This window comes from Leopardus geoffroyi, chromosome C1 (assembly GCF_018350155.1).
Source record: "Leopardus geoffroyi isolate Oge1 chromosome C1, O.geoffroyi_Oge1_pat1.0, whole genome shotgun sequence".
Lineage (NCBI taxonomy): Eukaryota > Metazoa > Chordata > Mammalia > Carnivora > Felidae > Leopardus > Leopardus geoffroyi.
The window spans coordinates 29,062,212-29,085,389 of record NC_059328.1 but is presented as its reverse complement, the minus strand read 5'-3'; the positions used below and the strand labels follow the sequence as shown (position 1 = coordinate 29,085,389).

The following is a 23,178-nucleotide window of genomic DNA, read 5'->3' as shown; positions in this document are numbered from 1 at the left end:
TCAACGCTGGTGGCCGAGGGCCCAGTTGAGCCTGGCTGTGGATTTGCAGCAGCCCCCGTCCCAGGTAGCTGGGGGACTGTCCTGCGGAGCTCAGCAGGAAGAGGCAGAGGGTTTGCCCGGGGAAGGCCAGCACCGAAATCATCACTGAGTCGTCAATATGTCAAGAACCTGAGTTAGGAGGAAGGGAGCAAGGGGTCTGGAGCAGAAGGAGGTTATGGTGGGGGGCCTGGGGGCTCTGGGAGGTGGGTCTTAGAGCCTGTGATGTCAGTGATGGAACAGTTTGGGGGCCAAGAGGGCACGGCCACGTGAGCAGGAGCCTGCAGTGAAGTGGACGAGAATATCAGCACCGTCTGGGAGGTCCAGGAGATGACAGTGGCGCTGGCGTGGAGAAGGTCCCCAGGGTGATGCTTGAGGCTGCTGTGGAGAAGAGGACCTTGAGACCGTTGTCAAAGTCCTGTGTGAGCACCACGGGGCCTGTGGCAGGTAACGTGGGTGAGGAGGGGTGGGGAGGGAGAGCAGCAGGAATCGAAAGGATTGGGGGCATTCGAAGGATGGTGGAGGGAGGGCCATGAAGGGAGGGTCAGGGGGGAGAGGAGGCCGCTGGCACAGGCTGGCTCCTCACTCCTCGTGAGGGAGAGCCAATGGTTTTCCGGACCCCTCAGGGTGAGAGCTGCGTGTCCCAGGTGTGCGTTAGGGGAACCCCGTCTCCGTTACGACAAGATGGAGAACCTGGGAGGCTGTGTTTCTGGTGTCCCGGACACAGCCGGCCCTCTGGAAGGGATGTGGAGGGGGGAAGGGGAAAAACAGAGCTGTGCTCTTTGGGATGATCCCCTTATCCTCTCTCGCGGGGGCTCCTCACCCCCTGCCATGTCTCCCCCAACCTGCCTCTCACCCACCTCGTCAACGCTGGGGGTGGCCCACTGCTCTCAAAGTAAAGTCCCTGCTCTTTAGCCTGGTACCCAAGCCCCCCTTGGAAAATTATCGCCTACCGCCCTCCCCCCACCTCACTCTCCTCCTAAATCTCCACACGGCAGAACTCCTGAGGTCTCCGAGGGTGCCACCGTGCATCAGGCCTCTGGACCCCCACACGCACCGCGCCCTCTGCCCGGAACACCTTTTCCATCTCATGTGCCTAGAAAATGCCAACAAGTTTTTCAAGCTTCTCTGGAGAAGCTTCTCTGACTCCCTCCAGGAGTGGTGATCACCCCTTATTTTGTGCTGTCACTTTTCCCAGTCTCCCTTGTCTTATAAATCGGTCTGTCCCACTAGACCCGGAGCCCCTCGGGAAGACAGACAGTGTGACGTTCGTGTCTCCACCCTCCATCACCAGCCTGGTGCCTGGGATACAATCACACTCAGTTAATATTTAATGCACTAGAGGACAAACTCATAGCTAATTACAAGAGCCAGCGCGTACTAAGTACTTGCTATAATTCCTAGCACTGTGCTAAGCTCTTTAAATCCATCACTTTTGGGGCGCCTGGGTGGCTCAGTCGGTCAAGCATCTGACTTCAGCTCAGGTCATGATCTCGGGATTCGGGAGTTCGAGCCCCACGACGGGCTCTGTGCTGATAGCTCAGAGCCTGGAGCCTCCTTCGAGCTCTGTGTCTCCCTCTCTCTCTGCCCCTCTCCCCGCTCACACTCTGTCTCTCAAAAATGAATAAATGTTAAAACTAAAATAAAATAAATCCATCACTTTATATTAGCCCCATGAGAAGGGTAGCGTAGATACTGTCCTTATACCCATTTTACAGATGAGGGGACTGAGCCTCAGGGAGGCGAAGTGACTTGCGCCAAGGACGGTGAGCTAGTTGGTGGTAGAAATGGGCTTTGAACTCAGGGCTAACTGAGCTAATCGCTAACGCGATCAACCATTATCCTATATTGCCCCCATGAAAGAGAGAATAACAAGATCTCGGAGATTAACAGGGCCGGGGAGACTAAGGTTTGTGGGGGAGTCTGTGATAAATTGATATTAACAAAGTCAGTTTTGTGTGTGTGTGTAACAGGGATGGCCACGGTCACTGTTGGTTGCCTGCCCAGAAGCCCATTGTCCCTTCTTCAGTGCAACAGAGTTCTGCTTTTGTCCATGAACACTCTTCCCCACATACTCCTGATTGGTCTAAGCTGATAGCATCATCCTTCTTGTCTGCAATTGGTTAACTGGTGGACATGTGATCCGGTTAACTTAATTAAAGAAAATTGTGGTCAATATATGTAACAGAATATACCATTTTAAGCATTTTAAAATGCCAGTTAACTCTTTAAAAACAGACTGCTGGACTTGTTGCTGGACTTAGTGGGGAAAGATGTGGTGCCTGGAGCTCTTGCAGCCATCTTGTGATCAGGAGGGCAGTAGCTGTGGTGCTGAGGATGATAGAATGAGAATATAGGGAAGAATCTGATTCTCGATGTGGTTGCTGAGCTGCTGGATCATTCCTACCTCTGCCCTTCTTGATAGATGAGATAATAAACCACCCTGCTGTCTAAGCTTTTTTGAGCTGGTCTTCTGTTACTTGTAGCTGAAGGTATACTAGTAAGGTGACAACCCAGCTGGGAGAACAGTTCTCACCTGGTAAAGGATGACGTAAACTATAAGGAACTTTGCTGATCTCTAGGAGCTACAGCCCAGGCCTGGATCCACTGACCTTTGGTCTTCTAGTGAGAAGGGTGATCTTGGTTTGGGTAAGGAATGATAATGACCTGAGATGTCATCTGAATCAGCTGGCAGGATCTGCAAAAGGCGCAATCCTAGCCGTCCGGAGGTTCAGTTCACCAAACATCGGTTAGGTATGTTCATGGTGCTGGGGTCCTCAGGATTAATCAGACACAGGTTTTGCCCCTAAGAGGCTCACAGTGCAGTGGGAGAGACAATCACAGGCCAGTGATGAGTGATGTATAGGTCTACACAAGGTCCAGAGCCTGACGTGCAAGGTGGCTGGGTAAAACTTCATGAGGGCATTTTGAAAGACAACAAGAGAAAGGGTCAGAGAGAAAAAAAGCATTTCTTGGAAAATGGACAACACATGCAAATTCAGGACAACCTGGCTCCCTCGGGGAAAATTACAAGTCATTTAGCGTAATGGCAACCCGGTCGGCCACCTACAGGCCATATGTCTCTGGGCAAATTACTTGATGTTTCTGAGGCTCAGAACTCACGTTTGTAAGACAAAAAGAAAAAAAAAGGAAAGGCAAATGGCTGCAAAATTAGGCAACAGAATATATATGCAAAGCACAGGGCTTGGCATATATTAGATGCACAAGAAATGCTCTTTATTTTTGTCACATGGTTCTAATTCATTATCTTCCCTGACCCAGGTGGTTTTCTTCCCTTTCTCACTCATTCCTGAGCCTAGTAGTGAGGCCCCCCAACTCCCACAGACTTTTCCTCAGGCAGGAAACCCGAGCCCACGGCCTGGCCTAAGACATCTTCTAGGGCTGGATGGTTTGTGTGATTCCTTCTCTTCTCTCTCTTTTTTCCCCTAAATGCAACAAAATAAAACCAAACAAAAAGCCCAACGCCTGGCGTGGCTTGTCAGGGAGTTATGCAAGTGTGTAAAAAAATAAAATAAAATAAACACTGCGTTTTCGGCATTTGGGGCTGTTTGATTAGGCACGGAACAGAGCCAAGGGCCGGTGAGACATAGGGAAAGCTCAGGGCAGAGTGGACAGGGGAGCGGCTTTGAGAGGGAGCCGGGGGTGGGGGCAGGAGGAACTTGGAAATGGCTGTTTGCCTCTTGCAAACTTGGCAAGGCTGTGGCTGAATGAGCCCAGCCACTGGGCATTTGGGACCCAACTGCTCCACATTCTTTGGCCATTCACCATCCCTGTTCCCTGGCCACCAGGACACTCCAGGGGTCATTCCATCTATTCCCCTGTCACTGTAAAAGACCCTGCACCCTTGTCTCAATAGTTAGGGCTCCCGCCTCCCGTCCTGAGGAGATCCCACAGCCTGTCTTGATTACTCACCACCCCTATCCGTGTCCCCAACCCCCCCCCCCCCCCGCCATCCGTATAGCTTTTCTGCTCTAACTTAACTCCTGCTAACTACAGTTTTAGCCCATTTTCCTTTAACCAGTCTGAAATGAAGCTGGAGAACAGCTGTTTGCCGCCCCAAGACGTGAGTCTCCCTCCCTCCCTTCATCAGGCTTGACTTCAACATCATGTGGGTCCCTGCGGGTGTCCGCAGCCCTTCAAGACACTCCACAGGCATTCACAGCTCCCCCGCCACTTACCAGGCTGTTGTAGCTTTCGTTTCACTGAACCCTCAAAACAGATGAGGCTCAGAGAGGTTAAGTCACTTAGGTAGGGCCACACAGCTGGTAAGTGATGGAGCAGGGGGTTGACTCTGGGTTTTATTTCAGAATTCCCCCTCACTCTTCGGCAGCATGTCCGTGTGGAGGCGTCCTCGCCCGGATTTACCAGAATCTCACAGCCTCACATTTCCTCTGAACTGGGAAGATGCTCTGAAGACTCTACCCTGAGAGGAGGAGGGCGTGGCCAGGACCACGGGCCCTGTCGAGCCTGTTCCTTGTCACTTTCTAGATTCCTGATAGGGAAACTGAGGTTTCGAGAGGCTCTCAGACCCAGTTCTGACCCCCACGATGCCTGGAGCTGCGGCGGGTGCTGCGGCTGCGTGGAATCCCCAGGGTGCGGGGCGTGGGGAGGGAAGGAGGCAAGGGCAGAGGGTCTGCGCCAGGCCCCAGAGGACATGTGTCGCGGCCAGCCCCGCGCTCCACGCGCAGCGCCCCAGCTGCGGGCAAGCGCTTGCGGGAGGGGGCTACGGACTCCCGGGCCTGGCACTCCAGTCCGTTTTTTGCTGCGGATCCCGGCAAGGGGGGCCGGCTCGGGGGGTGGGACTGCAAAGGGGGGGGGGGATTCCCTCCCTCGTGCGAGCGGAGGACTGGCCCCTCTCCGGGCTGGGAGCTCCGGCCGAGCGGAGGCGCGACGGAGAGCACCAGCGCCGGGCAGAGAGCGGGGAGCGGACCGCCAGAGTGGGGCTTTGCGGAGAGCGAGGGCCGGACCGAGCCGCCCCAAAGGACCGATGCGCCGGGTGGGGCGCTGGCCCCGGAGGGCGTGAGCCGCCCGCAGATTGAGCAACTTGGGAACGCGCGGGCGGAGCGCGGGCGAGCCGGGCGCCCAGGACAGTCCTGCGGCGGGCGGGCGGGTGAGCCGGCCGCGCCCTCGCCCCTCCCGGGCCTGCCCCCGCCGCGGCTGGCAGCGCGGAGGTGAGTGCCCCCGGAGCTGCCCCGTCCTTCTCCCTGGCGCCCCCTTTCCCGGGACCCGGGGCGCCGCGGGCCGTGCCGTCGGGGCTCCGCCGAGCTGAGTGCGGGGGGGGGTGGGGGCGAGGGGCGACAGCGAAGGGAAGGGGACTTCTGACTGCTGTCGGGTCGGAGGGCGGGAGAGGGCACCTCCCGGAGCCTCTCCGGCTTGTCCCGCCACCTCCGTCATCCCTCAAGCCAACGCGCAGCCCCCTCCCGGTTGCTGCCCGGGGTTCCCCTCAACCCCGCAGCCCCCGGTGACCGTCTTCACTCTGAATCTCGTCCCATCTGACTCTGACTCTGAAACTGACCGAAGCTGATCGTTCTGGATTCCCCAAACCCATCCGCCCTATTCACCCCTCCTCCCCAAGCCAGAAGTTCTCGATCCCCTGGTGTCATCGCCTCGGATCCCCCTGAATCCCATGGCCCCGGTTCCCCCCACCCCAGTCCCGCAGCCCGGGTCCGGGTCCGACGTGGCAGGCAGCTAGCACGGCCTCCCCCAGTGCCCTGCGAGGTGGCGCGACTCCCTGACCCACGCGGGTCGGGCGCTGAGGGACGGGGGGTGCTGCTTGGTCGGGGAGAGGTGGGGGCTGTGTTCGCCCGGGGTTCAAAGGAGGGCAACGACGGATTCTGGGTGCGGGCGCTTGGGGGCAGGGCTTTTCTTGTGAAACTGGCCCCTTGGACTTGGAGAGTCCTCTCGGATTTGGGGGGACAGCCAGAGGTCCGCCTCCCCTCCCCCTGCACCTGTTGGGCCTCTCCCGGATAGTGGGGAGGGAAGAAGAATTTGCGCGCGTGGGGCGCAGATGGAGGGACGTGAAGGAGCCTTTCCCCAATGCCCTCGGTGTTGGGGGGTGGGGGGCGGCCCCAGCACCTGGCTTGGCTCCGGCCGACACGCTAATCCCGACAGGTCGGGCAGGCGCGTACTTGGTCCCGCCCCCCGCCCAGCAATGCTTCTGCCCCCGCCCGCCAGCCGCGAAACTCTCCACCCGTAGCCGGTCCCGGGGAGGGTTAATGAGAAATTATCGGGATGGTTTACATTTTTGGGTCTGTATCCGGCCCCGGACGGAGTACCAATTTATCCTGATAGTGTTACAGGCAAGAAGGTGAAAGTGACTCCAACCTTATGGGGGCACCGAGTCCCCGCCCTCAGCTCCACCCCCGGCTGTGTTCCCCTCCGCAGCCTGTGCCCTTCTCTGGCGAGACCACCTAACAGGGAGGGCACCGCCTCTCTCCTGGGTCTCCCGCCCCAGCTCTGCCTCTGCAGCCAGTTCCTTCCCCACCTCCGGGGTCAGCTCCCCTGTCCCTTGTCTCGCCCTCCAGACACCCAGTCCTAAGGTTGGTAGCCCTGAGACCCTTAACCTGTCTGGACCAGAAAAAAAATGGGAGTCATTCTACTTCCTTCCTAGAGTTGTGCTCAGTGAATGAGGGCCTAGCGCATGGCAGGTGGTGCGGGTACCTGATGAATGTGAGCCTTTCACCCTGACCCTGGCAGAGGCAAAATGCCCTTCCTTCCCCCCCCCACACACACCCCCCCGGGTGCCTGAGACCTTGATTACTGCCAGCAGTTCCCATCGCTGGCTCTGCCCATCCAGGGTAGTCTGTGTGTGTCCACTGCCCTTGAGGGTCGGGGGGTAGGACGGGCAGGGGCTGGCTGGAGCTAGCTGGATGCACCCACCTGTGATCTTCTGGGGCTGGGTTCTACCGTGTTTTCAGTCTGAGACCTGTCCAGCTTTAAAAATTGCATTTCACATACGATTCTGAATTTTCAGCTTCTCTTTTTAAAAACATCAGAAGGTCTGACCGTATGAAACCATTATTTCTGCCCATCGACAATCAATCAACTGAAAGTGCTTGAACTTTTTCCCATCCAGTGATAGGTGAGGGAGGCCAGTGTCATTTGCTCCAGTGAAATTCCGATGTGGATCGTCCTGCCCGTTTTCCAGCTGAGATCGTGGTTCCATAGTGATTCAGGTGGGAGAGGGCCAGGGTGAGCATGGCAAGAGCCAGGCTGAAAGCTAAGCCAGAGTGGGTGGGGGTGGGGGGCGGGGAGGATTGAAGGGAATAGAAGGAAAGTAGAGGCAGGGCAAGGAAGGGAGCTGACCTTTGCCGAGCACCAAGCCCGATGTGCCAGGCACCGAGCCAGGCAGACACAGGAGATGCATAGGAGACCTTTCCTGCTCGTAGGACCCCATCGATACTGATCGCAGAGTGAGACCCAGGATTTAACACCAGTTGATCTGCATGGCCGTCTCCTGCAGTGTTTGTCCGGTGTAAGGACTCACGGCCCCCGAGCATGTATCTGCCAGGGGTCCCAGGACCTCACTTCCGCACATGCCTCAATTAAAAGTTAACCCTGCCATGCTGAGTGATCGCGTTGGGGCCAAGGCAACTGACCATAAAGATCCAAAAATGGAGATTGCGTAACAGTGCTCAGCATCGTGGTTGGGATCCAGATGATACCAAAACAAAATGAAACGCCCGTCTCCCTCTTTAGATGACCAGTGGCGTGTCGACACAAAATTGTGTCTTCTTGGTCACAGAAAATACAACCGCTCTGAGCGAGCCGTTCTGAGCAGCGGCGTGCATTAACTCGTTTAAGCCCTGAAAAACAACCCCCCTCTTGCAGATAAGGACACTGAGGCGACCGCCCAGTTCCACCTGCGGTAACCGCTAACACATAGCGTGGCCAATACGGTGATCTGACTTCCGCCCTTAACCATCGTATGTTCTACGGGCCAACCTCTGGCTGAAGACCCCAGTTCGATAAGCTCAGCCGGATGACGGTGATTTGTAGGCGATGGAAGTGTGTGGTGGGGGCTGGGGAGCATGGGAGGCTCTGGCAGTTCACGCAGGGAGTACTGGAGGGGCATGTAGGGGCTGGCATTTGGGGGTGGCTGGGGGCGTCTCCCCTGGCTGCGGCTGCAGCGCCAGGTGGGACCCGTCAGCCTCGTGTAAACACTTCTCCGGGCAGCTTAACCACTTGAGTGTGACTGGCCTTCAAAGCCGGGCGGGAGAGGCCGAGGAGGGAGGTGCTGAACTCCCTCGTGGGATAATGATTTATCTCCCATGCAGGTGGGCTCACTGGGGCCTCCCTGAGAGGCGAAGGGGAAAGGGACTGGGATGGGGTGGGCGGGGCGCTGCCACTCTAGCATTTCAGATTTCTCATTCGTAAGCCAAAAACTCAGCCAACTCTCAGAGCAAGCCTGTGAAATAGGCATCTTTGTCCCCATTCTATAGATGAGGAAACTGAGGGTCAGGGAGGCTCAGTGACTCGTTCAGAGGCATCTAACCAGCAGACGGGAGGGCAGTGCTTCCCTGGCATCTCCAAAGCTTCCTGAAGGCTCGCTGTTTCCTTCTATCCCTGGGTGAGCGTGGGTGGGTCCGCACCAAAGTGTTCAGGGCAGTGCTCGGGCAGACCTCTCTGCTGGGAGAATGTGTGGGAGCGCGCGATCCTGAGCGTGAAGCGGGGTTTTCGGCCTCGGACTCCCCGGTCGGTCGGTCGGGCTCCAGACACATTTCACTGGGGAGGGACCAGCTCCCCCTGCCCCCATCACCCGGCCAGCGGGTCCAGAGACCTGGCTCTCGCTGGGCTGGGGGATTATCCCCATTCTCTGTGTCTCTGGCCAGGGCGGGCATCGCTGCCTCTTTTATCCTCTCACAAAGGCCAGGCCCGCAGGGCCTGCTGTGTCAGAGTTTCTGTGGCCGGGGGAAGCCTTACTTCCTTTTCTCCCGCCAAGCCCAGAGGGCCACGCAGAGTCTGCCAGCTTGTCGGGGGCCACTGCTCTAGCCCCACAGGTGAAAGGCACAGGGGTGACTCAGCACTGGGAAGAGAGGGCTGAGGGGTCCCTTCCAGAAGGGCAGAGAGAGCTCCTCTTCTAGAGAGAGGCGATTGCTGCAGCATGACGTCTGTAGGATAGACCTAAAGAAGGACTTCCAGTTAGAGCCCGGCCAACATTGGGCAGGGGTGGGGCCAGCTAGTTCCCAGTGATCCACAGATTTGATCTGAGTGTCTACCATATCCCAGCTGCTTGGGTAGCCGGCTCCAGTCCCAGGTTAGGGGACTCTGCAAACTTCCTGGGAGAAGGGGCAGATTCCTTCTACAGGGGTGCCAGGTGGGTAGCTTGTAACATTCAACCATTCTGAGTTCTCCCAGTCTCCTGGCTAAGGAGGAGAGCCACAGGGGAGGGTAGGAGGTATAAACTGGGGGGGACCGCGTGGTTCCCCAGAATTAACCTTTCTTTCTCCTCCCCTACCAGGTTGGTTTTTGGAGGCGTCCCTGCCGAAGTGACAAAGAGTTCTCCCACGTGACACCCCAAGGTGCCTTTGAGGAACGCTCTCTGGACCTCCCTATGGGCTGATGAAGAAGCTGCCTCCCCACACCCTCTCTGTCCCCAGCTGAGATTATGGTGGATTTGGGATACGGCCCAGGCCTGGGCCTCCTGCTGCTGACCCAACCCCGCAGGCGTTAGCAAGAGCCCTGCACTGTCCGCCCCCCCTCCCCAGAGACCACCCCTCCTACCAGGGGCCTGGAGTTGGCGAGTGACTATGCGGCTTGGGCTGTGTGTGGTGGCCCTGTTTCTGAGCTGGATGCATCTCGCTGCCGGCAGCCGGGGGATCAAGGGGAAGAGGCAGAGGCGGAGTGAGTAATGGAGCGAGGCCGGACCACCGCTGGCCTTGGGAGCGGGCGGGGGCCGCCTGGGGACTAGAGGGCCATCGGTGGTTTCCTTCTCTGATGACCGTTGCAGATTCTACTTGTCTATCACCACTTCGTACTTTCCTCGGTAGATTATCCTGCTTGTGGATTATCCAGCTTGTGGATTGATTTGGGGGAGATTACCCACTCTGCAGATTACCCACGTTGTCTGTTTTCCCCTTTGTAGACTCTGCTTTCTAGATTAACCTCTCTCTTGTGAGGATCCAGTTTGTGGATTATGCCCCTTTGACATAACACCAGCTTTGTGTGGTATCCATGGAGATGTGTCCCCTACCGCTGTGGCCTGGGGTTCATGGTCCTCTCCTCACCGACAGGAGTTCAGGGCTCTTTTCTTTGAGTCTTGGCTGGAGTGCAGCCCTCAACCCCTTGGGGCCAGGAACTCTGCTCAGCTTGGGCAACGGCTTTCCCTGCCCAGATCACCGGGCAGAGACAGTGGAGCACGGAGGCTCGTGAGACTATCCACTCCCGTGGTTTTTAACTCTGCCCGGTGGGATTCAGGGAGCCGCACGGGGGGCTGAAAGGGAGGCAGTGGGAAGGCGTCTGGCCCCACTGCCCACCCAACCAGAGTGCCTCACTCTTCCCTGCTTTCGGTAAGATTCCACGTAAGATGTCACTGGAAAGAAGGGTCCTCCCAGTTTAAAAACTAAACCGAACTAAATTCTATTATTGTACAGATGGGGAAACCGAGGCTAGGACACGGGAGGAGATAATAGGCCTAAAGACACAGGGTCGGTATTGGAACGTAATTAGCTCCCGTGAGCCCAGTCTTCCTAAAAACAGAGCTTGATGGAAATCGCGACTGACTGGGCAGCCCCGAGAGCCCCCGGGCCTCAGCCTGGCTCCAGCAATGGGGGACCCATACCTGCCCAGTATGTAGTGGGAGTGGCCACTGTGTGTATGGGACCGTGCCAGGGAGAAGGAGGAGGCCGATGTTACAGACCCCAGGGCCTGTCCCCCATAAAAGATGCCACGCCCCCAGGCCGGAGGCTCCACAGAAGTGTGGCACAACCAGACGGAGGCCCACGAGTAAAGGTGGAAAGGCAGTGGAGTTTTGTCGGGCCTCCGCGGGAGCGGCCAAGGCCAGAACCCAGCCCAGGGAGAGAAGCTCAGAGAATTGGTGAAGCTGAAAATCCCCAGCTTAACAAACAATTAGAGACGGTTAGGTTTAATCAGCAGCGAGGCCTTGATTTTCCTCCCTTCCTCTCTGTTGCGGCCAGCGTTTTGGACTCCATGGGCCAGATGCGGTTTAGCGGTTCATAACCAGTCTCCTCTGTTTCCAAGATGGGAGAGAGAGAGAGAGAGAGCAAACGGGAGGGAGGGACGACTCGTGCTCCTGCGACGCACACTGGCGGTCACGCTTCCCGCTCACAAGCAGAGCCACGCATCCCCCACCTCCCTAAGCCAGGGGTCGAAGAGCTGGGTTCAAGACTTTTGTACAGAAAAAAAATAAGTGAATAAACAGCACTGGCCTGAGCCTGCAGAAAGGGCTCGGTCCCTGCAAAGGGCCATCAAATGCAGCAATTTGGATGGGTCTACTTTTTTTTTTTTTAATGTTTATTTATTTTTGAGAGAGAGAGAAAGCGTGAGTGGGGGCAGGGCAGAGAGAGACGGAGACACGAGACACGGAATCCGAAGCAGGTTCCAGGCTCTGAGCTGTCAGCACACAGCCTGCCGCGGGGCTCGAACTCACAAACTGTGAGATCGCGACCTGAGCCAAGGTCAGACGCTCAACTGACTGAGCCACCCAGGCGCCCCTAGTCTACGTGAGATTTTATTCACGTGTATTTATGTGTCGTGAGCTCTTTGTAAAACACCAAGCTCTGTATAGACTTTGGGATGCACGTCACTGTTATATAAACAACGTGTGGGCCATCTTGCGCTCGGGTTTTCAGGGTTGAGGGGAGGGAAGAAAGAGGCCCAAGATGTGGTGTGTGGCTACCCTGGCCTCCTAACCACTGGACGGCAGAGGAGGCTGGCTGGCTGTGCTGTGAGCCTCTGGTCAGTCGACTCTGCCATCATCTGTAACTGCGTGTCAGTAGGGCTGTTAGAAGCCACCCCATGCGGCTCTGATCTGGAGGCACACACCAGTTTTGAGTCCAGAAATGGCTGGTCGCATGTGTGATGGTCTCCCTGCCTGGAGGGGGAGAAACTGAGCAAAGTGCTCTTCAGTTGTGAGTTACGAACCCTGGCAGATCGACTTCCTCCTCTCCTGTTCGCTGAGGACGCATCCCCTCCCTGAACCCCGTCTTCACTCACTCCGCCTCTTGTCTTCTCGCCCTCTCCTGAATGCCTTCCCACCTGGATTTTGTGCCCCTCACCCTGCTCTCATGTTCTCACTACTTCTGGCATTGAGGGCTCCTTCCCCTTACTGAGACCCTTCTCCTAACTGATTCCTGGGCCCCTTGCTTAGTCCTGCTCCCATGAAGCCCCCATTCCTTCACTGAACCCTGACTCCCCCATCCAACCCCATCCAGACTTTCTGGGGAAATGAAATCAGGGAAGACTTCCCGGAGGAGACGACTTTCGTTCTGAGGCTTGAAAGAGTTACTCAGGCTCAGGAAGTGGCAGAGAATGTTCCAGGAAGAAGGACCGATTTGAGCAAAGACACGCAGGTGTGAAATAGTGTGATGTGACCAGACCCCCCCCCCCCAAAAAAAAAATAGTTGTGGATTGCTGAGGGGTAGTGTTGAGAAATGAGGAGGGTAGGATCAGTTCAGGGAAGCTTTCCAGGCCAGGTGGAGAAATTAATAAGGCCAGATGGGTCTCAATTCTGCTGGTAATAGGGAGCCATTGAGGGATGTTGGGCAGGGGTGTTTTGGTTTTAGGAATATCAACTTGCAGGGGTTTTTCACAAGGATGAAGGAGCCACACAGGCCGCAGGGGAATGGCAGGGGGAGGGCACAGCCTTGCCTTCCTGGCCTGGGGAAGTGGGCTTCACTGAGGACTTGGGGGAAGACAGGCAGAGCCGTGGGAGAGGGTTTTGTGAAGAGGTTGGGAAGCAGCCTCCATCCCTACTCTGAGTGCCCTCCACTTCATCCAGCCCACCCAACCTCCTCAGCCAGACTGCGGCCCTCCAAGGCTGCCTCCCCCGTACGCCTCCCTCCATCGTAGGCAAAGGGTCCTTTCGTATGGTGAATCTGGCCATGCCCTTCTGCGGTCACCTTCCCTGCCAATAGGAAAAAGCCCTATGTTCCATTCTGTGAATGCACTAGGATGTTCGGTGCCTCAGAGCCTTTGCACAGGCCGTTCCTCCTGTCTGGCACACCCTCTTCACCTAGCCGGCTGGGTAAGGGAGTGCCTTTCATTACTCATCCACTTACACGGTGCTAGCCAGCCCTGCCTGCCGCATCCCTGGGTGGGCCTTTGTTTATATCTCCAGGTCCCCAAGCTCCTAGCACTTCTGGGCACGTGTTAGGTGTGCCATAAACGTCTGTGGAATGAACGAGCCTCGGTTTTTCCCTTTGAATCATTACGCGCCCCCCAACACCCACCGTCTTCCTTGGACCCCCCTCTCCCCTACACAGGCCCCCCTCCCTATGGCTGTCCATTGCCCCGCTGCCCGTGCATTTGTCTCACTAAGCCGAGAACAGCGTTGGGTTCCTATCCTTCTTGACCAGCATCCCTTTCCTCGTTGAACTTCCCAGCTTCTCTCTGAGCCCCTCCTCCTCTGCTGGCCTGTGAAGCAAGTGGGGCCAGGCTGCTCAGCCTCTGCCCGGGAATGCCTCTACTTCCACGGTGGAACCACGGATGCCCACGGCTTCCACGGACAGATCCCCGGGTTCTCTTCCCCGCTCCACAGCTGATTTCTTGAAGGAGATGGCTCTCCTTCCTCTGCTCCTCGACCACCGCCCTCTGCCCTCGCCCCCACCAGGGGCGCCAACCCCTGTCCGCTGCTGCCTCGTTATCTGACACCTCAGCAGCCAGGGTCCTGCCCAGGGTGCTCTCCTCTTGGCTCCCACTGAGTTAGGTCCCTACCTGTCCGGTTGCCCCTTCGCAGCCTCCTAGCCGCCCTTCTTTCTTCTGTCCCTCCCTTAACTTCCTAATTCCTCCTCTCACCCTCTGTGCCCACTGTCCGCTGCCTCATGGGCCCCCATGCCTTCGGGACTGTTTTCGTGCCAAGGACTCCACATCGAGGTCTCCAGCCAAGGTGTTTTTTTCTCTCGAGCTCCAGAGCTACGGGCTCGACTCCCTCATAGACACCTTCCCCCGGATGCCCCACAGGAACCACAACCTCAACTCATCCAAAACCCGACTATGCATCATCTCCCCCACCCAAACCTGCTCCTCTTCCTGCGGTCCCTCTCTCGGTGAAGGGCCAACAGCCACCCTGTCACGCAAGCCCAACACCTGGGAGTCACCCTCGGCTTGCACTTTCCCAGCCTCTCGGCCCCACGTCCAGCCCATCACCTGGTCTGGTTGCTTCTCCCACCTGAATATCTTACCTATGTCTGCTCCTTTGCATCTTCTTGGTTCAGCTGTGTCTCTTGGAGCTGAGGAGTCTTCCTGCCTCCAGACTGCCATCCCCGCAACCCTTTCTCCATACCGCACAGTGATCCTGACCACGTCTCCGATTTTAAAGCCCCCACTAATTCCTCACTGCCTGTAGGGCAGTGTCCAAACTCCTGCGTACAGGTTTAAGACCCTTCCTCATCTGGGCCTGCTTCCCTCTCCAGCTTTCTGTCTTACTCCTCCCTCCGTGGTCCGCCACCACCCCCCCCCCCCATGCTGATTTCAGACCCCGAGTGCTCCACGCTTTCTCTTGCTGTGTCATTGAGAGATCCGAAGAGAAATGCACACAGAGGTTTGTTGTTGGTTGAATGCGAGGAGGATCGCAGTATTCTGAGGGGCCTTTTGCAAATCTGTCCTTAACAAAAGTGACAAGGACGGAATGAATGAGCATGGGGACATAGCTATAGTGGCCGGCAAATGGGACACCTGGATCAGTTCAATTATTGAAACCCAGGCAAGATGGGGTGCCCGGGTGGCTCAGTCGGTTAAGCCTCCGACTTCGGCTCAGGTCAGGGTCTCGCGGTTCACAAGTTCGAGCCCCGCGTCAGGCTCTGTGCCGACAGCTCGGAGCCTGGAGCCTGCTTCGGATTCTGTGTCTCCCTCGCTCTCTGCCCCTCCCCCGCTCATGCTCTGTCTCTCTCTTTCTCAAAAATAAATAAACATTAAAAAATTAAACAACAACAAAAAAGAAACCCAGGCAAGAATAGAGGGAACATTCATTTCAACAATGTATTCAGTAAGAATCTTGCATAATAGAGGATGTAATGTCTTGGGGGTAGAAGCAGTACCTAAAATCTGCAGTACCTTATTAATTTGTAACACAGCCGAATAAAGACTCAAAGTGGAAAAGTAGTCCCCAGGGCTCCCGCGTAACGCCAATGCAACATGTGAGTATTTTTGCTTTTAGAAGAACTAAACCAAGAGCAATATTAATTGTTAAGTGCACTGGTCGATTAACACTGACTCTATGCAACTAAATTCTATACTTAAAAAAAAACCAACAACAATCGACCCCTACTTCTGGTCCCCACGTCACCCGGCGTGGTCCTGCCCTTGGCCTTCCTAAACTTCGTTCCCTCTGCCTGGAGCACGTGCGGGCCGCGAAGCCTTAGCCAAGTCCCGTTCCTTCTCCAGGTCCTCCCCCGTAAAAATGAGGATAACATAATAACAGCACCTGCCTCATGGATTGTGCGAGTTAAGTGAGTGAACACTCGATGACCTCTGAGGACAGATTCAGTTCTGGATGCTTGGTAGTTAGCAGCCGTTGCCGTGGTTACGGCGTTGTTACATGGTTGTGTTCGTCATGGTCTTTTTCGATTCTTCTGCTCGCCTCCTTAACTCCAACTCATTCTCCTGTTCTGAACTCAGGGATCACTCCTCCCAGCAGCCCTCCAGAGTGGACATCCTCACGTCCCTCTCCGGTGGTGGCAAGGGAGGCACACTAGACACTGTGTTTCGCCCCGGGTCACAGGCTGGGGACTTGGCTCCAGCTCTAGGCGACTCGGAAGCCTGAGCTGGGGGTCCACTATGCTGCGTGTAGTGGCAGTGGTCCTGCCGTCTGTTCTGATCCTCCCGGCCCTCCGTCTGCAGCCCGTGTCTCCAGCCCCTCGCTGCAGGCTGGGTCCTAAGTGGCTCATAACCTCTCTCCCTGTTCCCTTCTCCACCTGCTTGCCTTCCCATGGAGTGAGCCTCCTTTACTGACCAGCCACACTGTTCTGCCACCTACCCTAGCGCTCACCCCAGACTCCTCCCCCCTGTTGGTCACTTCCGCCTACCGGTTATAGTCCCTAAGCTTCTCTCAAATCTGTTTCTGTCCATCTCCAACTGGGCAGAATTTTCTTTCAGACATTCTCATCTTCCTCACCTGGATGAGCTGGTCCACTTCCTTCCAAATGGCCCTTCAGTCTCTGGTCTCCACCCACGCTGCCGGAGGAACCTTCCAACGTACAAATCAGCCCGGGTCCTGCACCTTGCCGATAGCTTCCTCCTGTCTAATCAGCTCGGAGAAATGTCCCAGGAAAAGCTCTGCAAAACAAGGGTTCTGTGGCCAAAATGTTTGGGAAACAAAGCTTCCTCTGTCCCCCTCTTAGGGAGCCACTGCACAGGAGCATAATAAAAGGGTTGAAGACGCCCTACAGTAAAGAATCCTGCTTAGACCTCTGGGACCCGGCGGTTCTCAGTCTTACCTGACGTAGTGGCCTTTTCTCCACAGCCTTTGATGAACATCTAGGGGAGACCATGGTCCCAGGAATGCTCTTTGGGAAACACTGCCTGGCAGGATCAAGTTCAAATTCCTTAGCATGATATCGAAAGCTCTTTTCTTTCGCCATCCCCCTCCCTACCCCTCCTGCACCCCAAATTATCTGCAATTCCCCTGGCTGTTTTACACCTCTGTGGTCCTGTTCCTAGAGGGCCGCGATCTCTACTTCCTAATGGACAAATCTCTACGGATTCTCCAAGAGTCCGCCCAAATGGCGCCTCCTTTGTGACTCCTTCCCTCTCTTTTTTTTGGGTTCACTATCGCCAGGCCTGCGGCTGTCAGCATTTGCCCGTCTGCAGGTCTGTCGGCACCACCGAAAGATCAGTTTGGAGGGTCAGGCGACCTCGTGTCCAGGCCCCCGGCGCTCACACTGCACAGGGTACTTGGGAGGGGCTCGGGGAGTGTTGGTTAAACAAGTCCATAAAGGAATGACATCGAAGGTTTGAGACCCCGTGCGGGGGCTGGAGATCACACCGCCTCAAAGGATGGCCAGGGTTTCTCAACCTCAGCATCAGTGCCATTTTGAACCAGACAATTTCTTGCGGGGGCCACCCCGTGCATTATAGGATGTTTCGTGGCATCCCTGGCCTCTCTCCATACCGGTAACAACGCCCCTCCCCGGTGTGACAGGTCCCTAGACGTTGCTACATATCCCCTGGGGAGCAAAATCGTCTCTGGTTGAGGCCACTGTTCTGGACATAGTTATTCTAGTTATTTTCCTGTCTCTGACCAGATGATCCTTTGCTCAGATAGCTTAACCCATTGTCCTTCTTGACCTTAAACCTTTCTCAAGGCTAAAAAATACCCGCCTTCCATACCTGAGCCTTCGTACCTGAGGCTGAACCTTGCGTCCTCTGGGGAGGGGAGGGGTAGGTTCTGGGAAGCGAGCGGCTTCAGCAGCTTCTCCCGGAAGGGTAGACCAAGCCCGGAGAGCGAGCCTGTGTTGTGCCTGGAGCTAGAGAGACACTTAGGGTGGACGAGGGCTCTTGCTTCGGGCATCTGTGCTAGTTCCCTTGAGAGGTGATGCTGGGGAGGTTTACAAAGCAGTCTTTAAAAAAAATTTTTTTTTAATGTTTATTCATTTTCGAGAAAGAGACAGAGCGTGAGCGGGGGAGGGGCAGAGAGAGGGGGAGACACAGAATCGGAAGCCCTGAGCTGTCAGCACAGAGCCCGACGTGGGGCTCGAACCCACGACCCGTGAGCTCATGACCTGAGCCGAAGGCGGACGCTTACCCGACTGAGCCACCCAGGCGCCCCTATGAAACCATCTTAAAGAGGTGCCATCCTGGCATGTGCCTCCTGAGAAGCACAGTCATTGCGCGGGAAGAAACCCCAATCTACTCGCTTCCCGACCGTGTGGGGGCCTGGGAAAGACGGTGGCCTCGCCTACAGCCCCTCCTTCCCCCTGTCCCACCCTTGCAGTCAGTGCCGAGGGGAGCCAGGCCTGTGCCAAAGGTTGTGAGCTCTGCTCGGAAGTCAACGGCTGCCTCAAGTGCTCGCCCAAGCTGTTCATCCTGCTGGAGAGGAACGACATCCGCCAGGTGGGCGTGTGCTTGCCCTCCTGCCCTCCTGGCTACTTCGACGCCCGCAACCCCGACATGAACAAGTGCATCAGTGAGTGTGGGGAGGGCTGGAGAAGGCTCTGGCCCCCGGGGGAGGGTGCTTCGGACCGTTGGTGGCTGGCAAGGAGGAGTAGAGGGGACACCAAGGGGTGGGCGGCAGGGATGAGGCTCCTGATTCAAGTAATCCAGCTGCCAGCCAGACATCTCGGAGGGTCCATTCTCCTCTCCGGCTCAGGGGGTCCACCTCAGAACCACATCTCCTGCCTCCGGACGTGCACCCACCTGCACTCCCGCAGGGTCCTGAGCCACTCACACCACCGACTGGAGAGCCGGCCTCTCGGCCTCTCGTTGTGACGCCTCCGGTCCATCCCATAACCACATGGTGCCCGTCGCCTCCCCTCTCCCTCCATCCTCACTGCTATGGTCTCACCCAGGCTCCTGGCACCTCTCCTCTGGAATATTGCAGGAGTTTGTGTATCTGTCCTCCAACCCCACCCTCCCTCCACACCACAGCCAGAAAGCCAGGTGCTTCTGAGACGTATGTCCTTTCCCAGGACACTTCTGCTTGAACCCCCGCCCCGGGCTCCCCTGACTGCGGGGAAATTCAAGCCTCCCCTGCCTCCGCCCAGGTCTTCTCTCTGGCTGGGCAACGCTCTATCAGCTGCAGCTCCGCGTGCTCTAAGGCACGGCCCGGCCCACCTCTGTTCAGGCTCACGGTGGCACCCTGGGGGACAGGCAGGGAACACACTCTGGTGACCAATGCCGGTGCGCCTCCCAGTTGGTCAGTGCCTCGGAGTTTAGAACGCATTTCCAGACCTCCTATCAGTCGAGCCTCACAACAGCCTTTGGAGGGAGGTGGGACCTAAGTGACAGGGTTCCTTCTTTTGGATGACAACGGTGAGGCCTGGAGGGGGAAATGACGGCCCCGAGATCGGCCCTGGGTTCTAATCTCAACTCTGCTTCTCATTCGTTGTGCAACATCGGGATTTTGCAGCCTCTCAAATCCTCATCTTTAAAATGAGAGTGGTAGTTTTTACCCCCCTAGGGTTGTCATCAGAGGCATATAGAAAGCCCTAGATGTCTGGCGCTCTGTAAGTGGTACCTGCTGTTGTCTTTACTGTATTTCACCTGCGACCAAACCCAGGAATCAGCAAGAGAGGAGGGAGGCTAGCGGAAGAAACAGATAAAGCCAAGAGCCCAGGAGGCACAGAGGAAGGGTGGGGTGGGGTGGGGTGGGGTGGGGAGCTTGTGAGGCTAGAGGTGGGGCCCTGGGGCTGCCCTCTTGGTCCTCGGGATATTTGGGGTAGGAGTTCCTGGCTGTGCCAGCTCCTGGGAAAGTGGCAGCCCCAGCTTCAGGTGCCAGAGACTGGGAGGAAGTTAGTCCTGCCCACGATCTGGGAAGGGAGAGATTGTGAAAGGCCCTGCCTACTTTCAGCCCTGTAACCCCCCCTCCCCCCACTTCCCCAGAGGAGGGAGAGCTGGCAGGAGGGGATGGGGAGGGACCCAGGAGTCCAGCTGGGGTGGTTCTTGGAACCAGGCCTTACAGGGGGAGAGGAATTTGCCCTGGGATCTCTCCTCTCCCCGCCCCCCTCCAAGCAGACTCCTTTCGCAGGGCAGGAGGGGAACCAGAGCATGGGATGTCGTGGGTGCAACGGAGAGAGGAAACCGTTGATCCCTCCGTTCGACTCTGACCCTCTGACCGGGTGGCCCTCTAGGGTGCCACGACACGCTGGGACCCTTCTCTCTCGTCCCCACTGATCCCACAAGGTGTCCTGCCCTCCTCCTCTGAAAACAGCTGTCTTGGGCCTCACCTTGGTTCCAGGGCCTGGTGTGGGGTTTGGGGTGGAGTTAGCTGACTGTCCCTGGCAGACCCAAAGAGTGGCCACTTCGGCCTCCTCTCCCCACCCCGTCCTTGCCTTCCCTCCCACAGTCATGGCAGCTCCAGGCCAGAGTCCTGCCCTCGGGGAAGTGGGGGGGGGGGGGAGGTCTGCCCTGGGAGGGGGGCGCTTTGGGGATGGGAGATGAGTCAGAGGGCCCCCATCTGGCCCTCTCCTCAGAGTGCAAGATTGAGCACTGCGAGGCCTGCTTCAGCCACAACTTCTGCACCAAGTGTAAGGAGAGCTTATACCTGCACAAGGGCCGCTGCTATCCAGCCTGTCCCGAGGGCTCGGCGGCTGCCAACAGCACCATGGAGTGCAGTAGTCCTGGTGAGTTTGCTGGGAGCTGCGGGCAGAGGGTGCGGGACCCCAGGGGAGGGGCGGGCAGGGTGGTGTGGGGGGCAGGGCAAGCCTGGGCTTGGGGGGGCCGTGCAGCAAAGCTTACCCCCACACACCCACACACACACCCACGACCCTGTGGGGTTTCTCTGCCCTCTGCACTGAAGATGCCTCCAGGCGGGGCGCCTGGGTGGCTCAGTCGGTTAAGCGTCCGACTTCGGCTCAGGTCACGATCTCACAGTCCGTGGGTTCGAGCCCTGCGTCGGGCTCTGGGCTGATGGCTCAGAGCCTGGAGCCTGCTTCCGATTCTGTGTCTCCCTCTCTCTCTGCCCCTCCCCCGTTCATGCTCTGTCTCTGTCTCAAAAATAAATAAAAACGTTAAAAAAATTAAAAAAAAAAAAAAAAAGATGCCTCCAGGCACAGAGCAGGTGGGGGAGACTCCCGTGGAGAATTCTGGGTCGGGGGAGGAGGTGTGACCCTCCCTCCCCCTTTCTCTCCCTCTTCCCTCGCTTCCTGCCAGCACAATGTGAAATGAGTGAGTGGTCCCTGTGGGGGCCGTGCTCCAAGAAGAAGAGGCTGTGCGGCTTCCGGAGGGGCTCTGAGGAGCGGACACGGAGGGTGCTCCACGCCCCCGGGGGAGACCACGCTGCCTGCTCCGACACCAAGGAGACCCGCAGGTGCACAGTGCGGAGGACACCCTGTCCTGAGGGTGAGCTGCGGCCTCGGCCTCCCCAGGGCTGGGAGTCAGGGACCGCCACGGAGGTGCGGCCGCTTCCGCCTCCTGCCTGTCGCCCAGGGCCAGATGGGAACCCCAACTCCGGGTGCCAGGTCCCGGCAGAGAGCAGTCCCCAGGACTCTGTGTGGTGGGAGCTGGGACCTTCAGTGTCCACATCCCTCCAGTTTCCCCATCTCTCAGGAGCCAGCAGAGGTTGGCACCGGAGGGACCCTCGGAGGTCAGATGGGGGCACAGAAGGGGATGCTAAGACCCAGAGAGGTGCGGTGATGTGACCAAGGTCACACAGGCGGTAGGCGGCAATGATGGGGCAGCTGGCCCTGGGGGCAGGGGAGTCGGGGGCTGTCCTGCTTGTCCTGAGAGCTGCACCGAACATCTTGGCCCACTGGGGCCCGAGGTCTGAGGAGGTCACGAGGATGAGGAGGGCGTCTGGTTCGTCGAGGGGTGGAGGGTGAGAGGCTCCCGGACCCCCGTCTCTGTGCCCATGTTGCAGGGTCCTCTGAAGTAGCCGCCAGTCAGAGGAAGCCTTGAGGGGTCCCCAGCTGCCTAAAGGCAGCGACTCCAGCCCCCCTGCTTCCCCCGCCCCGCTTCCTCACCACCACCCCCCCAAGAGCCCTCGGCCATGCCCAGGGCCACCTCGCTTGCTGTGGGACATCCTTTGTTGACTCTTCCTGCTGTTGGGGTTGCAGGGCAGAAGAGGAGGAAAGGTGGCCAGGGCCGGCGGGAGAACGCCAACAGGAACCTGGGCAGGAAGGAGAGCAAGGAGGCGGGCGCCGGCTCCCGGAGACGCAAGGGCCAGCAGCAGCCGCAGCACCAGGGGACAGCGGGGCCGGTCACGCCTGCAGGGCTCACCTAGGGGCCTAGGGACATTCTTCAGCCTCCAGGCCCGTGCAGAAAGAGTCCAGCGCTGCTCTGTGTGATGAAAGCTTTACTGAACTGGAGCGCTGGGGGCACAGCGTTCACACGCTCTCCATACGTATACGGACACACAAACACACACACACACACACACACACACACACACACACAAGGGTCCATGGCCAAACATGCAACCAGCGTACATGTGTGCATCCGTGCGCGCGCGCACACACACACACACAATCGAGGCCACCGGATGACACTTTTATCTCCCGGATGTCACCGTGTGAACAGGGTGGGGAGGTGGAGGGGTCACCTCTGCCTGGCAGAGGGCCCAGCGTCACAGACTTGGTTTGCGATGCTCCCAAGGGACATGTCAGAGAGACCGTTTCCCCGCGTGCAAGCCCAAACAGAGTGGAGCCTTCTGGAGGAGCTGATAGGATCAGTCCAGGGTGGCAGACAGGAACCAAAGCTCAAGGCCTGTTCAGCATCTCCAGCTGTGTGACTTTATCATTGGAGAGTATTGTTACACACCCATGATCCGTGTCAGGGCTGCCCCGACTCTGAAAACTGCTTAAAAGTTTATTTCAAATTAAAAACAAAACCAAATGACAACAATAGCCACAGGCACCACGTTCCTTTTCAGGGTCCAGGGGTTGGTGGGGTACACGGGAGCAGGAAGGAACAGGGCTGAGTTTTGAAGAGATCCCCTAATGGCCTTCTGGACGGAGGGTCCAGGGCAGGAAGAAAACTTTGGGGATACTCTGAGGGTGATAACCAGCTTCTCTACATCCTTATTACTCAGAGTGTGGTGGTCTGTGGACCGGCATCAACGTCGTCACCGGGCGGCCCGTTAGAAGTGGGAGTCTCGGGTCACAACCCAGACCTGACGAACCAGAATCTGCGGTGTAACAAGGTTCCAGGTCCCTGGCGTGCACATTCGAGTTTAAGAAGTACTGCTCTGATTACCTCTGCGGACGGAACCAAGGTCCTGGCCACCTGGCCGCGGGAAGGGTTCTGGTCGGCCGTGCAGGAAGACTTGCCATCTGGGAGAGGTAGAATCTG

General features: G+C 57.3%; 1 protein-coding gene across 7 annotated transcripts; it reads left to right on the top strand.

Moving 5' to 3' along the window:
* Positions 1-254: 254 nt before the first annotated feature.
* RSPO1 (R-spondin 1) lies at positions 255-22,730 on the top strand. Of its 7 annotated transcripts, none has more exons than XM_045476775.1 (6): positions 255-483; positions 9,518-9,900; positions 18,167-18,358; positions 20,364-20,513; positions 21,043-21,231; positions 21,945-22,730. In XM_045476775.1, the coding sequence occupies exons 2-6, from the start codon at positions 9,807-9,809 to the stop codon at positions 22,109-22,111; spliced, it is 792 nt and encodes a 263-aa protein (XP_045332731.1). In that variant the 5' UTR covers positions 255-483; positions 9,518-9,806; the 3' UTR covers positions 22,112-22,730. The 7 variants fall into 7 exon arrangements, with proteins under 7 accessions (XP_045332731.1, XP_045332728.1, XP_045332734.1 ...); XM_045476772.1 differs by lacking the exon at positions 255-483 and adding an exon at positions 4,903-5,228; XM_045476778.1 differs by lacking the exon at positions 255-483 and adding an exon at positions 7,210-7,232.
* The last annotated feature ends 448 nt before the right edge of the window (positions 22,731-23,178 follow it).